The sequence below is a fragment of the Ambystoma mexicanum genome, chromosome 1q (genome assembly GCF_040938575.1).
Source record: "Ambystoma mexicanum isolate Mex_15411 chromosome 1q, UKY_AmexF1_1, whole genome shotgun sequence".
In the NCBI taxonomy this organism is placed as follows: Eukaryota; Metazoa; Chordata; class Amphibia; order Caudata; family Ambystomatidae; genus Ambystoma; species Ambystoma mexicanum.
This window is the reverse complement of record NC_090922.1, coordinates 636,440,710-636,458,121: the sequence shown is the minus strand read 5'-3', so window position 1 is coordinate 636,458,121 and position 17,412 is coordinate 636,440,710. Positions and strand designations below refer to the sequence as shown.

Sequence of the window (17,412 nt, the reverse complement as noted above, 5' to 3'; positions counted from 1 at the left end):
TGCCTCCTCTTATGTACAGTATCCAATTCATGAGATCTCTGGTGTATGATTTTACTGTTAATGTGATTTACCAGATTGTAACCTTTATTTTTTTGTTATAAAAGGCATTATCTTAAAACTTGTGTGTACCTCGCACTTTCCAGCCTGACGGCACAAGGCATTCAGATAACAGATAGGAAGGGACTGGAGAGTGCAACATGGCCGCGGAGACCCAAATACTAAGCACTATGTGATAAATTGTTCCCATCGTTGCATGCCGGGACGTTTGGTGTTGCTATGCTAGATTATGCTTTTCATTTAGCTTTCTAGCCTTATATACTCACTCCCACCCCACATTTGAAATCAAAAACAGCAACCAATGATATAATAAAATACTTTATATTTTTAATATGAAATGGAAACCCACTTCATTGTAATACATAGTTGTGCATTTTACACATTTAATTTTAATTCCAAATTGAGGCTCGAGTAACAGTTTGTGTAATGTAAGCTGGGCTAACAATAGAATTTAGCATTGGCCAAAGAGTCTACATTTGAATACATTAAATGGGGAAACTAGGTACATTAAAGGAGACTTAAAATCTGTAAAATACATTTACAGGTTTATATATCTGTTTTAGCAAATGCACTGTTATTATATAAAACAAAACATCTCGAACAAAGTGAAAACATTTGATGCACGTACTAGAAGCAAATGTTTTTGGTCAATCTTAATTACAAAGCCTAAATTCACCATCTTAGATCATGTACATCATCTCTGTTCTGCTACACCAGATAACACATTCCCAAAACAGGCATACAATAACATATGTATTATACCTTTGATTATTGCACTGCAGCAGAAGATGTTTAGCAATGGCACCTAAACCTGCTAAACTGTGTTCAGATCCAGGCAAAACTAAAATCATGGTGGCAGATTACAGAAGAAATAAATCAGTTATAAGTTAAATTGAAGGTTTAAAAGTAAAGCTCAATAAGTGCATCCTCTGTGTACAAACATTAAAGTGACAACACATAAAAATGACAGATGAAAAATATATGGTCATAAAATATACATATATAATACAAAACTATGTCGCTCTGACCTCTGCAAACTATTTAGAACCAAAGCTTCAATTGCACGGATTGGAACCCTGAACACACAATATTTGCATGATAAAGCACAAGCTTAGCTTTTTGCTTCATTAACGGCCCTACTGTTTTATTAAATACAATATACAGCTTGAAAAATGTTTGTTCAAGTGTTACCAAAATGAACACTGTTTCCATCTATAAATAAGTACTAACCAATTCCCTGTGTGACATGTCATTTCTTACATCTTCCCCTAGCTTAGGAGCTGGTTCCACTCTTGGGAAAGACAATAAATACATTGTTATAAGAAAAAGTAAAAACATAACTGAGCTACTTTCTTCTTCCTTCACTTTCACTAGATCTTTACATCACAGTATAAAAACAAGTACAATATGGCACAAAAGAGTCCTCCACGGAGCAGGAAAAGTGACAGCGTTTTAAAAGAACTATACAAATATGAAGTCAGGTTACACAAAGTGAGCTTCCCTGTGTTCCAACTCTTGTATTCGTTTCGGCCTAAGCTTTAGAGCTGGCTTTACCTCTGCTTGATGGGAGCCCTTCACTGAGCTGTTATTTTTAAAGTTTATTTGTTGAACAGATGGGGGCGATTGTAAGTCCGTGTCTGGAAGAGATTTCAAGGTATTGTTGTTGTCCTGGCTGAGCACAATACCATCGTTTGTAGCTGCAACAGCTTTGGGGGAATCATCCTTTTGGGGCGCCTTGCTATATGGAGGTGGTTTGTAAAAAGTCCCAGGAGGTGGCTGCAAAGTTCTAGGACCCCGGAAAGCAGAAAGCGGGGTTGAATCTGTGGAGGTTCCTTCTGTGGTCTCCTTCACTGTCCTTACTGGTACAGTATATGGCTTATGGAGGAGTATGGCACTAGCCTGATTGTTACCTGCATTGTAGGATGAGGCTACAACACATGCATGTACATTTTCGTGAGCCTGGTGTTCTTGTGGTACATTTGTCATAATCATTGCAGTCCTTTGTGTCAGGTCATACTGTTTGTACGGCTTGCCCCACGAACTTCGCTGCTCATAACAAGAAATCCTTTTGCACGCAGTTACAGAAGGCATGGTCTTGGTTTCTGAAACTTCTTCAATGACTGCACTCTGGCTAAGCTGGTCGTCATTTGGAATGGCTACATTTCTGAAATTGTTCTGGTTTAAAACAGACGAAGAAAGTATCCGATCCACAGGTAAGCTCACAGGGCGCGCGCTCGGCTTTGTCCTTGGAGGCCTCATATGGACTTTGGTCATATGTCGATATGATTTCAAGGTCAATGAATTGCTTGCAATACAAGTGTCATCGATTAGCGAGTCAATGTCATTCTCGAAGCCTGCGTTTTCAGCAACACCTGCAAGATACGAATAAATAGGTTACGTTTGAAATAGGATCCCAGCAATAAATGAACTAACAAACTGTAGCAATAGCTCACTCCATGTGTTACCCAACCCGGTCTTTAAATCACAGAAGGTTTTGAAAATAAATCAAGCGATATGCCTGTCCAAGCCACACCTCACTTTCAAAATTGCACCACCCGAAATAAAGGACAATATGAGCTGATCTGACACTGTGGCCGCAACCACCTTCTGGTGTGCATAGGCATAATAAAATATTAAGAAATATCGGTTACCATTACCAACAGGTTTATTTATCCTTACTCCGAAGAACCAAAAATGTTATCTATTATAAGTGTTAAGTGCAAATCCCACTTTTGTTCCGAGACACTGCACATTTTGCTGACTTCTCTGGGTTTTGGACTGTGTTTTGTGTCTCAACCAAGATTTAAGCAAATCCTGACTAAGAGGCTCTATTTGTGTTCTGCTTTTAAAAGTCCTAGAGGTGGCCCCTCTGTTAGTCAAGCGAGTGGTCCTACTGGAAAGTTACAAGCAAAGGCGCCCAGTAAATATATCACAAGACACGGGAGGGATAACAACTTGGAAATGTATTTAGGTGCAAAGTAATAGTCACCAAGAAAGCATTCTTAAAGGTGTGAGCTTTAAGACTAGCTTCATGCAATAGTTCAAAAGAAGGATTCATACGTTTAGTAAGGACAACATTCAAGTCCCATCCGCGAGTTGGATTAGAAATAGGTGGATGAAGTCTTTTCACCCCTTCCATCAAAGCCTTCATTACTGGGACTTTCCACCAGGAAATCTTGCTTTGAGAGGGGGTGTAAGCAGAGGGCAGCAAGGTGGACCTTCAGTGAGTTGCTGCTGGACCCGTAATTACTTACCGGTGCCTCACTTCCCGGTGCCACCGGGAGAGTACAACCCTGGCAGCCCGGAAAGTCAGGTGCCAGCAAATTGTTAAGTCCCCATTCCCACAGAGTTCTATGGGACTCGGGACCACCGGCACTGTTATTGACAGTGCAGGTGCTTCCGTGACGGTCTGCCTACCGTGGCTGCTGTCTGGTACGGTGGCCCCAGCAGACAAACCAGCAGTTTGCCGGTCTGGAAACAATGGCGCCAGTAAGCTTACCGGCACTGTTTCCGGACTGGCAAACTTAGAATGAGGCCTAACATGTGTGGGTGAAGAGTCAATCAGGTTTTTTATTTTTTACTTTGCTTATTAAACATGGATTCACATCACACATACACAGGTTTTCACCAACAGATACATGGGACAGTACAAATTAAATAATACATGCCAATACAGTACGCCGGATTGCCTGCCACTACAATAATACTGGACTGAGGTGTCAAACATTAGCTTTAAGCAGTTCTAATCAGCGGGAGACACTTCAGCGGCCGAGGCAGAGCACTATGCAAATAAGTAGGATCTCAGAGGGGCCCATATATCCCTGGGTCTTGCTCCTGTCCATTCAGTAGTCCATAGTCTACTCTAGTTCGCTTGCCCTGGTCAGACCACAGCCATGTGCGAGCATCTGGGGGAAGAAAGCTGGTCCACCGCACCAATATGCATTTCCTAGCTATCATCATGCTTGCAGTCAACAGTTTCCTATTCAAAGTCGGGACACCTGGAAACCACCCAAACATACAGCACACCAAATCGCATTGTACACTGTGGTGCAGTACCTCCATGAGGGTACCAGTCACCTTCTCCAGTTCTCCCCGCCCCCCAACTTGGGACAGGACCACGACATGTGAAGGGTGTCAGCAGCTGGCCTCTGACACCTTGGCCACTGGTCACTTTTAGATTGGTCAAATTGAGTATGACGAGCTAGCGTCAAGTATACCCTAATGAAGGGTTTTGAGTTGGATTAGTTGTAAGCCCAAATAAGACACTCGCTTATGTGATCTCAAACACATTACAGCACACTGTTTATCAGTGCATGAGGCCACAGCGTCCCTTACCCACCGCCCCCTACACTTCAGCATTACTTTGGGGGAATCCCGTTGTATCGGTCTGTAAATAGAAGACACCACAATCTTAGCAGATGCCGAGTGAAGAAGGTACTTCAGAAAAAGGAGGGGCTTGGGGAGAGCCGGGAAAGTGGGGGACCATGTCTTAAAAGGGGCCCTAATATGATAATACTGAGGCAGACTACTGAAGCCCCACCCCATCTTAGCAGTAAACACCTTCTGAGATAAAAACCCACCCTCTGGATATAAATCCCCCATTGTGATGATTCCCAGCCCTTGCCATTCACTCTTCAACGCTCGTCGCAAGTGGGGCCAAGACACTCAATCCTCCAGAGGTGAAGCCCTAGGTCAAACAGGAACTCAACCCCCAGCCTTCCAAGCGCTCTGTCCCATGCATGCACTGTGCATGCGACTGGGTCAAATTTGCAATTGTCTGCCACCTTCCTGGATACCAGAACCCCCCTGAATGGCACGCAGCCGCACAGAGCATTTCTCTATACGGACATAAGGGTATGGCGGTGAGGACAATATGTCACAAATTTTAATTGGGCTGCAATGAAATACAACTCCATATCCGGTGCTCCTATGCCCCCTGGTCCCACGGGAGAACAAGGGTCTTCCACCCAATCATAGGGGGCCCAGGGTGCCACACCAGCCTAACCATCAACGACCTCAAAGTGCTACAGAAGCATACTCTGGGCCACACTATGATGTTCTGGAACATATACAATACTTTGGGGACTACCAGCATTTTGGCAATAGCTACCCTCCCCAACAATGAGGGAAGCATGCACCATCTGTCCACCTTCTTCCTCAGGACTTCCAGGTATGCCAGATTCTCTGCCAGGATAGACCGGGAATCCCTACTAACCCTCACACCCAGATATTTGACAGAGGCATGTTCCTATCTAAACCCTTCAAGGTCCCCAGGCTTCACTGTTATCGCAGTCAGAGGAAATAATATTGATTTAGACCAGTTCACTCGAAGGCCAGAATACTGCCTGAACTCGGGCCACTTCTTGTGCCAAATGATGCAAGTTCTCACTAGGGTTCTTAAAATAGAGTATTGTCTCATCAGCATAGAGAGATACCAGTTCCCTCCTAAACCCCAGCACCAATCCCCGATGGATATGCAGTTTCCGCAGTCTGGACGGCAATGGCTCAATAGCCAGGACACAAAAGGAGCGGGGAAAGTGGGCAACCCGGTTTTGTACCCCTCCCAAGTTGAAACTGTTCCGAGAACTTTACCAACAGACCTATTCTCGCCGATGCACCAGTGTATAGCAGCTTCACTGCTAAAAGAAAGTATGGTGGGACCCCCACAGCTCGCAACACCGCAAAGAGATAGCCCCACTCAACAGAGTTGAATGCCTTTTCCATTTCCACAAGAGCGGCAACAGCGTGTACCTTTGGGTCAATCTTACCCAGGATGGAGAAGAATCTGAAGCATTAACGTGGTCGACCTCCCGGGAATAAAACCCGATTGATCCACATGTACCAAATCCAAAACAAAATGGGATGTAAACTGTCCACTATGATTTTTGCAAAACTCTTTGTATCCAAATTCAATAGAGAAATCGGGCGGTACTAGGAGGTCCTTCCCATCCTTCTAAAGTAGGACTATCACTGCTTCACGAAGCATGGGAGGCAGTCGCCCAACCCCTTATGCCCTCCACAACCCACCATGTGCTTGGCCACCACCGGCCCCATCTCACTATAGAACTCTGCGACGATCCCGTCCGACCCGGGTGCTTTGGCCAACGGTAGAGGCCTCACAGCTGCCAATATATCCTTCACCGAGATTGGCCTTGCTACTACCTCTCTTGCCTTTGGCCCAAGTCTAGGCAGCTTAGCTGATTCAAGATATTTCTCCGGATCCCCCGCCTCCACCCCACCTCTTACATCATCCAGTGCCACTACCACACCCCCCTTCTGGTTCGCGATTCACCGCAATGTTCAGGGCTCTTCTCTCCCTGTGTAACATGGCCACCAGTAGGCGTCCTGGTCTACCCCCTCACCATACTTCCTTGCCATCACCGGTCAGGTATTTGACCTCCCGTTCCACCAGATCTTTGACTGGCCCAGTTTCAATTCCAATTCAACCCTGGCAGCAGCATATTCGGCGTATGTCAGCATAACCTCGATCAACTTAAGCTCCCCTTCCAGACTTGTTAATCGCCTCCTAATTGTTTTCAACATAACAATATCCAGAGACATACACCTCTCCCACAGGACAACTTTAAATGCCCCCCAGATAGACGCCATTAAGTCAACAGAGCCCACATTCTCCTTAAAATATAGACGCACCACATCAGCCACCTCTCTGCGAAACACTATCAGCCAGGGCCGCCGCTTTAAACCTCCACCTTGGCCTGGGTACCACCCTCTTCCCCAGTTCCAGAGACCTCAGGACCAGAGAATGGTCCGACAGCATTCATGAGAGCATCATGCAGTCCTTAGTCATCCTCATCAAATACGGAGCAGCAAAAATGTAATCTAGCCTGGACGATGTCCCGTGTAACAATGAGTAGAACGAGAACTCCCTTAACCCCAGATGTAACACTCTCCACAAATCCACTAGCCCCAGTTCCACCATGCACCCTCCTACTTGGACCGCAGCCTGCAATGTCAGGCAGGCACTCCTCCCTGATCTATCCAGTGACTTTTCCATAACATTCAGATCTCCCGCAGAGATGATATTCGTGGGCATATACTTGTAGCAGCTGTAGATTAGGGATGCAAAGAAGCCGGGGTCGTCAACATTGGGACTATAAATGTTTACAAATGTCTCCAGTCCATGGGCCCAGCTCCCGACACAATGACAAATCTAACCCTTGGATCAACCACCAATTCCAGCAAGTGAACTAGTAGCACCCGGTGAATCAGTGTCATCACCCCGCCGTAATATTTGTTGGAGCCCCAGGTTTTTTCAGTCTCATTGGCCCTCCCCATCAAATGGGTCTCCTGCAACATGATCACCTTAGCCCCATGCCTCTCACAGTAATTGATCACTTTCCTAGGTTTCCTTGGGTTATTCAACCCGTGGACGTTCCAGTTTATATTACAGTCTGTCATGCCTCTTGAAGGTTCTAGCATTTCATCTTGCACCAGCCCACTGTGGGATGACGTGAATCCTTTTGTAACAAACCACTCACCCAACACACCCCCTCCCACGCCACCCGCGATCCCATTTAACCCCCCGCAAACTTCAACATTCCCTCTCCAACCCCTCCCACCCACACTGCCCAAATCCCCCCTAGCAGTGGCGAGTCCCCCACCCCCAACCACAACCTTTACCCGACGGCAATTGCCAGGGGGTGCTAGTCACAGTGACCTAGTCTGCACAAACCACATCCACTCTGCCCAGTGACAGGAGAGGGCCTATTCCATTTCGTTACAGTAATGACAATGCATTACTTACCGTAAAAGCATTTCTGATGGTTGTATCTGCTTAGATTCACATGCTGTGCCTAGGTCCGACATCCAGTGGTCACTGCGGAGTATTGCATTTTGTTTTTCGTAGTCGAAAAGGGGACGTCGACAAGGCGTGTCTGTAACACTATCCCTATAGTGACGTGTGTTGTACCCACAATCCCTCACGCGTCGAGGTCCCTCTGTTTGTATTTTTCTGCCCTGAGGGAGCCTTCTAGACGTGAGTGAGTACAGAAAAGAGAGAAATATAGAAAAGGATGTCTATGTTCCTTCCATCCAAGCGGGAAGGAAGGGTGGGCGCATGTGAAACTAAGCAGATACAACCATCAGAAATGCTTTTACTGTAAGTAATGCATTGTCTTCTGATGTTTGTTAATCTGCTTAGAATCACATGCTGTGCATAGACTAGCGAGCAGTACCCGGAGTTGGCGGTGGGTTATGAGAAGGAACAGTAGAGAAAAGATGTCTTAATACTGCCTGTCCCACCTGGGAGTCAGATCTAGAGTGTGCATCTAGACAGTAGTGTTTTGTAAAGGTGTGCACAGAACTCCAGGTAGCCGCTTTGCAGATGGACTCAAGGGGAACATTTGCAATGAATGCTATGGACGCCCCCGTGCCTCGAGTAGAATGTGCTCTTGGCCTAAAGGGCAGTTCTCTCTTAGCAAGAGTATAGCAGAGAGTGATGCATTGAACAATCCATCTAGAAATAGTGGACTTTGAAACTGCATCCCCTTCTCTTCCTGCTGCCACCGAGACGAAGAACTGATTAGTCTTCCTCAGTGGTCTGGTTCTTTCCATGTAGAACATGACCGCTCTGCGGACATCTAGTGTGTGCAGAGTCCTTTCTCCCAAGTTGGAAGGATTTTGAAAGAACGCTGGTAGCTCTATAGACTGGTTTACGTGGAATTTTGAGATGAATTTCAGAGCAAACCTTGGGTGAGTGCGTAGAACCACTTTATCTTTGTGAACTGTAACAAAGGGGTCTAGAACAGAAAGAGCCTGTAGTTCACTTACTCTCCTGATGGAGGTGATAGCTATTAGAAAAGCAGTCTTAAGAGTGAGGTCTTTAAGAGATGCTTTGTGCATGGGTTCAAATGGTGAGCCCATGAGTTTGGTAAGTACCACGTTAAGGTCCCATCCGGGAGCTGGGTCAGCTATCGGGGGGGTGTATTCTCTTTACTCCCTCCATGAAGGCCTTTATAACAGGGATCTTCCACCACGACACTTTGAGTTGGGAAGTGGTGTATGCAGAAAGTGCTGCTAGGTGGACTTTAATGGAATTGAACACTAGACCTGAATCCAATAAATGGGTCAGGTATAGAATAATATGTGTGGGAGAGCAGTCAATTGGGTTGATGCTCTTTCCTCTGCACCAAATGACAAATCTCTTCCATTTGCTAGAATAGCAGTGGCGAGTGTTAGGTTTTCTGGCTTCCCTGAGGATGTCCATGCATCTCTGTGGGAGCTGTAGATGTCCAAATTCTATGATCTCAGGAGCCAGGCTGCTAAGTTCATGTTCTGGGGGCATGGATGCAGAGTCCTGCCCCTGTCTTGTGACAGCATGTTGTACGGGCAGGGGAGTTTCACTGGGGGAGATAGAGACATCTCCATCAAGTGAGCGAACCATGGCTGTCGGGTTCACATTGGGGCCACCAGTATCATGGTTACTTGTTCCTGGTGCATCTTGTGCACTACCTTGTTGAGAAGGGGAGTCGGGGGGAAAAGCGTAAACAAATCTCCCTGAACATTGAATCGACAGACCGTTCCCCTTGGATTGGTTCTGGGGGTACCTGGAGGCGTAACTTTGGCAGTGTGAGTTCTCCAGGGTTGCGAACAGGTCTATTTCTGGGAACCCCCATTGTGTGAAGACGTCGAAGACGATGTCTTCGTGCAGTCGCCATTCGTACTCTTCGGGCAGGGGGAAATCTCTGCTGAGTTTGTCTGCCAGCAGATTGAGTTCCCCTGGTACATGTTGTGACAGAAGGAACATATTCTGTTTGAGAGCCCACTTCCATATGTTTTGGGCCAGTTTGGACAGTCCTGGAGAGTGGGTTCCCCCTGCTTGTTGATGTAATACATGGCTGTGGTGCTGTCTGTAAGGACCATCACTGTCCTGCCTTGTAGGTGTTCCTTGAAGGCTTTTAGCGCCTTGAACACCGCTAGTAGCTCCAGAAGATTGATGTGTTTGGATTCTACGTTCGGAGTCCACTCTCCGTGAGCAGTATGATGGGATAGGTGAGCCCCCCATCCTGTGAGGGATGCGTCTGTGGTTAGAGTGGCTTCCGCCGCGGGTGTGGCAAAGGGTTTCCCTTTTTCCAGGTTTTCCTTTGTCCACCACCGTAGCGAGAGAACTAAGGCCTGCGAGACCACCACTAGGTCGTCCCATAGTCCGCTGGCCTGACACCACTGGCTGTTGAGCCACTCTTGCATTGGGCGCATGCGCGCATGAGGTACCAAATAAATACACGACGCCATCATGCCTAGCAAGCGCATTGCTTTGCGTACCGTCACCTCTCGACCGGTCACATATTGAGGGATCTGAAACAACATGTTTTGGACCCTCTCTTTGGAGGGGAAGACGAGGCCGTCCTTTATTTGAATTAGAGCCCCTAGGAATTGTTTGATTTGGCTGGGGTCTAGGCTGGACTTCTTTTCGTTGATGGAGAAGCCCAACTGGAACAAAAGGTCTACAGTCTTTTGGGTATTGGAGAAGCATGTTTCGTAAGAATCCCCTGTTATGAGCCAGTCGAGGTAAGGGTAAACTGGGATGGACAACCTGCACAGGTGGGCCGCTGCCACTACCTTCGTGAATACCCTCGGTGCTGATGCTATGCCGAAGGGTAGCACTCTGAACTGGTAATGTTTGCCCTCTATCATGAACCAGAGGTATTTTCTGTGCGCTGGCAACATTAAAATATGAAAGTATGCATCTTTCATGTCCAATGTTGTCATGTAATCTCCCTGTGATAGCAGTGGGATCACTTCCTGTAAGGTCACCATACGAAACTTTTGGGGTTTGATGAACTTGTTCGCTGGGCGCAGATCTAATACAGGGCGCATGGTTAGATCCTTTTTGGGTACAAGGAAGTACACTGAATAAATACCTTCCGTTACCTGAGATAGAGGCACGACCTCTATGGCTCCTTTTTCCAGCAGTTGTTGTACTTCTTGTAGAAGGATGGCAAGATGTTCCGGTGACATGCGTCGTCCCCTCGGGGGTTTGTATGTTGGGGAACTGTTGAATTTGATGCAGTATCCGTGGGCTACGGTGGAAAGTACCCAGAGGTCTGACGTTATACCCTCCCATGCTGGAAGAAAGGATGTAATCCGGCCCCCGACCTGTGTTGCATGGGAGGGGACGCGAATCTTCACGTCACTTGGTGTTGTTAGGGGCTCGGGAACCTCTGGGGGTGGACCCTCGCCCTCTTCCTTTGCCCAGGCGCTGTCCTCTTTGGCTGTACTGGCCACTATTGGTCTGGAAATTGGTGGCAGGGTACTGTTGCTGCTGGTTTTGTTGTTGGCGTTGGCCACGAAAAAAGCGTTTGTTGCCATAGCCGCGCCTGGTAGAGGGCTTAGAGATTTGGTCAAGAGTTTTGATAGTATCGAACTCTTTTTTAGCCATCTCCAGAGCCTCATCCACCGCTTTCCCGAAGAGGTTTGAGTCTTCAACAGGTTTATTTATTAAAGACGCCTGTGTCTCCGGTTTGAACCCTGGGTTGCGCAGCCATACGTGGCGTTTTCGGACTATTCCCTGAACTAGGGAACGTCCCGCAGTTTCTGCCGCATCCAGAGAGCTCTTTACAATACTCTGGTTGACCTGGGTTCCTTCGCCAATAGTTGAAAGCGTACGTAATGGTTCCGGCGCTTCTTCGGCGTCTTTGCGCAGTTTGGCCCACTGCACGTCCGCATAGCTAGCGAGCAAAGAATTGTTGTTGGCAATTCTTGCCGAAAAGGCGGCCGAGGATGTAACTCTTTTTGCAAGGGCATATAACCGCTTGCCCTCCTTGTCAGGTGGTGCCTCACTGGTGGAAAGTGGTACCCCTGCCCTCTTTCTTGTGTTGGTTACTACCAGGGAATCCGGAATGGAATGTCCCCTGATGTACAGCGGGTCTGAGGGTGAAGGAGTGAAAAGTTTTTCAATTCTAGGATTGACCCCTCTGATTAGTGCAGGTGTGGACAGCGAAGGGATGATTCTTCTCTTCACCGAAGCGAGGAGGGGAATTGTCTGACTGACCGGGGGTTTCTCCTTAATTACCCTTTCTACAAAGTCTAATTCAGGGGAGAGCTCCCCAGTGTCCAGTTCGAAGTGTGCTGCTGCTCTGCGCAACAGGGCATTAAATGTGGGTTGATCGTCAATGGGAGACGTGTTTCTAACAGGTGAATTGTCAGGAGGATTTAGGTTCAGGACATCAGTGTCGGAATATATTGATGGGGATTGCCAGGGGTGAGAAGGCCCTTCTTCTGGATTTTCTTCGAAGCCTTCTCCTACCAAGTCTGGGCTGTCTTCCAGACCTTCCTCCTGGTTCCGTCCCTCTTCCTCGTCCATAAAATCATCCTCTTCCTCAAAATAATGTTCTTCCCCAGTGAGGTCATACACACTATGGAAGTCTGAGGCTGTGTCCTGGTGGGGATTGACTAGTCTTGGAATTTTGCCCCTGGGGTCCTCCTGAGGCCCTTCTCTTATTCTCTTTGGAGTGGGAGGGTTCTGGGTATTCATAAACCTCTCCATTCTTTCCATGCAGAGATGGAGCCTTTCCATGGTTTCATGGGGTACCCCTGAGCGGTCTATCGGGGGAAAATTGGTGTCTTGTAGCTGAAAACGGCTCGACCTCTCCCACAACGTCGAGGAAAGTGTCCCGTCGCCCTCCGAAAAGCCTTCAGGTGTGCTGGGAATCCCTTCGACTGAAGGAGATCGTCCCTGTGTTTTCGGCGTGTCTTTCGACCTTTGCGTAGCGCTCGACGAGTCTTTCGGCGTACGCTTGTGGGCGTCGGCTACCACGATCCTCGCCAAGCTCTCAGCGACTCGTTTGTCAGCGGAGTGCTGTGGTTTCGACGTTATGGGTGTCGATCGCTCTACGGCAGCATGCGCTTTCTGCTGATGCGCGCCGGCCGATGATTTGGGGGCGGCGCCCTTATTTGCCGAAAGCCCAGTCGCTGGTCGCGGTTGCGAGAGGGGCTTCGAACCCGAACAGTCCGAGGAGGCCGCCGGTGAAACCTGCGTCTCCTTGGGCGCTGATGCTCTCTTCGCCTTCGGCAAAGAAGAGCCATGGGTTGTGTGCTTATGTGTGGTCTTGTGTGCGTCAATGTCGCCGGGGTGTTCATCCCCATAAGCAGGGCGTGAGCCGAGCCCGTCGGGGCCGGGGACAGACGACGAAGCGCGTGTGCGCTCTCTAGGGGGGTTTTCGACTTCCGTAGCGGAGGTCGTGGTATCACGTTCCTCGTCACTGTCGGAGGTAGCGACGGTGGGTGGAGCGTCGGCCTTCGACATAGCGTAGGCCGCCCACCTCTTGACCCTACGGTCTTTTAGAGTCTTCGGCTTAAGAAGCCGACAAGCCGTGCAACCTTCCTCTTTGTGATCGAGGGGCAAGCAGCGGTTACACTGTGAATGCTTGTCCTTCCAAGTAAACTTGCCCTTGCAAAGCGGGCAAAACCTAAAGGGTGTCCTCTCCATAGCCGAGGCAATAAAACGTAATAACCACACCAAGGGAAAGGAAGGGGAAAAGGAAAGGCATTCTCAGAAAAGAACTAGAGATGTCCCACGACCCCCACTCTCCCTACTGTATTTGGCCTGCGAGGCCAGGCCACGTGTTCGGCAACGCCGAAGGATCTCCTCCGCTCGTCCCCTCCGTCGAAGATCTTGCTCGGCGGAGACAGCTTCACAACAGCGTCGAGGGGGGGATCGATATGTTCTATATTAATATAGGAAAACGACCAAAGGTCGAGGAGATGAAATCTGCAATGTCTCTCGAGGAGCTCCGTGTAAAGGCGACCAGTAGCTGGGCGGAAAAAAACAATCTGAGGGACCTCGACGCGTGAGGGATTGTGGGTACAACACACGTCACTATAGGGATAGTGTTACAGACACGCCTTGTCGACGTCCCCTTTTCGACTACGAAAAACAAAATGCAATACTCCGCAGTGACCACTGGATGTCGGACCTATGCACAGCATGTGATTCTAAGCAGATTAACTAACATCAGAAATTCTGTTACAAACCACTGAAAAATGAAGAAAAAAAAAAGAGCACGCTCCCGGGAGGATCACAGAGCAGTCCGTCTCCCGCCAGAAACAAAGCACATAGTAGAGAGGATCCAGTTCTGAGACCCACTCTGGCACATTTCAGGGCATAGGCAGAGATTCTGCGAAAGCGACCACTTCGGCCGGGCTCAGGAAGAAAAGGGTCTTGTTGTTATGCACAAGAAGGAGAGCCTAGCTTTCTGTACCGACGGAGTAAAGTCTTGAAAAAAGGATATTCTGGCCCCCTTATATTGAATGTCCCCCAACTCACTGGCCTTGTGTAGGATGGTGTCCCGGTCACGGTAGTTAAGCACTTTCATAATGACCGGGCGAGGGTTCTGTCCCGATATCCTGTTGGCTCTCTCCACTATGAACTGGGAGGAAAGCGGGAGGTCCTTCAGCACTTCCTTGACAAAAGACTCCATGAATTCCTTCTTATTGCGTGCAGACACAGACTCCCCTATTGTAATCACAGACGTTATTGAATCTAGAGCGCGCCTCTATGTCTTCATTTTTGTCTCCCACCTCTTTCATTTCCAAGACCTCTGTGCTGGTTTCTTCAAGTACCCCCACTCTATGCTCGGCCTCACGGAGCCTGCCACTCCCCTTGTTGATTTGGTCTTGCATCTGGGCCATCTTATACTCCATGCCATCCTTCTTGGTGTTCACTGCTGCAATGCCGCTCTTCATCGCTGCTAAAACCAGACTCAATTCCGAGGGCTGACTCCCTCCAGACGTTAGCGCAGCTGTATGCAATTCCAAGGACATTCCTGCTTCATTCTAGTCTCGGGGAGGCCATGGTGCCCCCTTTCAGTGGCAATTTCTCCTTTTGCCTAAACTGCAGGCAGCCCTGCTTTTTGGTCCCTTTAGCCATCCGGTGCAGTGTAGTATGGCATAGCCCCATTGGGGCCCAACAGCGGGATAACACCCTCGAGGGGACCCTCCTCCTGCCAAGGGCAGCACTTCAATTTAGGTCATCCACTGTGCACCACAAGCAACCCTTCTCCCCCTGGGTCGGAGGGCCCCCAATGCCACACGCAGCTCCAGCCAGCGTTCCTCCTCCTCCCCTAGTCTGTACTGGCCCCCCCGCCCCAAAGGACAGTCAGCTGGCCCCAGCAGGTAAGTCTCACCCCAAGCCCAGGAGGGCCTCCACAGGCAGGATCTCACCTTCACAGGGGGCCTGCAATCCCAAGGGCAGGGCCCCAGGGGCTATAGTCCTTTCCTGCCCCCTCACCCCGCTAACACAATGCGCCTCTCAGGCCTCAGGGTCACGCCTCTGCTGCTCCATGTCACCTCCAGGTAGCAGACATTGATGGCTCCCCGACTCTGTCCGCAGCTCCCCGGCGGCATGCCCTGATCTCCGGAGGTCTCTGCAGATCCAAGAAAGCGCAGGCCAAGCCCCCGAGCCTGCCTCTCGCCATCTCCAGCCTCGGCGCGGGGGGGGCTCAAACCAGCTAGAGGCACTCTAAGTGCGGACAAGGCGCAGTGTTCACACGCCGCGGCAAAGGTGTTACAAGGAGAAATGCCTCCCGCTTCAAATCAGCGTCCCGGGAGCATCAGCAGTGGGCTAACGCAGCTCACAGCTCTCTCCCTCTGTCAGCTTCTCACAGAGCTTAGGAGTCGACGGCCATCTTGGTCGCCGGCTCTCGAGCTCTCCCCCACCCCCGTCAATCGGGTTGATGCTACGAGTGCCACAACAAAAGACAAAACATTTCCATTTACTGGAATAACAGTGGCTGGTATTTGGTTTACGTGCCTCTCTAAGAAGGTCCATACACCTTTGAGGCAGTTGGAGATGCCCAAACTCTGACTTCAGGAGCGCATGCTGCTGAAGTTGAGCGTTTGCAGGCAAGGGTGCAGTGTTGTCCCCTGATCCTGGGACAGCATGTTGTAGGGGCAAGGCAGCTTCAACTGAGGGCAAAGTAACATTCTAATGAGATGCGATTGCCACAGCAGACGATCCCACATTGGTGCGATCAGGATTAGTGTAACTTGTTCATGGTGGATCTTGTGAATAATCCTGTTGAGGAGAGGAGTTGGGAGTGAGGGGCAGCGTAAGCAAATCTCCCTGAGCATTTGATACAGATACCATTCCCCTTGGACATATTTTGGGGATACCTGGAGGCTTAGTTTGGGCATTGAGCATTCTCCAGTGTTGCAAAGAGGTCGATGTCAGGATGCTCCCATTCTGCAAAGACGTTGTGCAAAATGTGTTAGTGTAAATGCCACTCATGCTCTACGGGTAGCTGAACTTCCCTGCTGAGCATGTCTGTAAGAAGAATGTGTTTTCCTGGAACATGGGACAGGAACAACATGTGTTTGAGTGCCCATTTCCAAATGGTTGGTGACAGTTTGGACGGCCCTGGAGAGTGAGTACCCCCCTGTTTATGTTTTTTAAACGCTTTCAGGGCTTTGAATACTGCTAGTAACTAACAGGTTTATGTGTTTGCACGTTAACGATTGCGACCATGTTCCGTGAGCTGTAGAAGGTGAGCTCCCCAGCCTGACAGGGATGCGTCTATTAGGAGAGTGGCCTCTACGGCAGTGGAACAATTTCCCCTTCAGAAGGTTGTCCTTCATCCACCACTGCAGTGATAGAATGGGGGCTTTAGAGACAACCACTAGATCATCCCATGACCGCTTGCCTGACACCATTGGCTCAGTAGCCACTCTTGCATAGGACATATGCGTAGACAGGCATGTGGAACCAGGAAAATGCAGGATGCCATAATTCCTAATAGCCACATGGTTTTCCGTACAGTTATCCGACGACCGGCTACATACTGAGGGATCTGGAACAACCTGTTTAGGACACTCTCGTTCGACGGGGAAGACAAGCATGTCTTCAGTTTGAAATAGGGCCCCTAGATATTGTTTCACTTGGCTGGGGGCAGATTTCTTTTCGTTGATAGAGAACCCCAGTTGAAAAAGTAGGCCTATAGTCTTCTGGGTGTTCTCCAGACACGCTTGATGTGCGTCTTCTGTTATGAGTCAATCGTCTAGATAAGGGTACACTGGAACAGACGGTCTGCAGAGGTGAGCTGCGTCACTGCCAGAACCTTGGTAAAAATCCTCAGGACTGAGGCAACGCCGAAGGGGAGTACTTTGAATCGATAGTGAGTGTCCTCTATCTTGAACCTCAGGTACTTTCTGTGCGCTGGCAACATTGAAACATGGAAGTATGCATCTTTCATGTCCAAGGTGGTCATGTGATCTCTGTGCTTCAGCAGTGGAAATGCCTCCTGCAGATGCTGAATCTGAGGCATGAGATAGTTGTTTGCACTAATAAAGGGCGCATGGTTAGATCCTTTTTGGGTACAAGGAAGTATATTGAATAGATAC

At 48.7% G+C, this 17,412-nt stretch overlaps 1 protein-coding gene across 10 annotated transcripts in view; it reads right to left on the bottom strand.

Annotated features, from left to right (window-relative positions):
• Nucleotides 1-364: 364 nt before the first annotated feature.
• The window catches only part of ARHGAP29 (Rho GTPase activating protein 29), a 527,305-nt gene continuing 510,257 nt past the window's right edge, over nt 365-17,412 (bottom strand). For all 10 annotated transcript variants that reach the window (XM_069641212.1, XM_069641216.1, XM_069641217.1 and 7 more), the window contains one exon: nt 365-2,429. In XM_069641212.1, the coding sequence (XP_069497313.1) occupies nt 1,540-2,429 (890 nt within the window). In that variant the 3' untranslated portion in view covers nt 365-1,539. The remainder of the gene's footprint in view (nt 2,430-17,412) is intronic.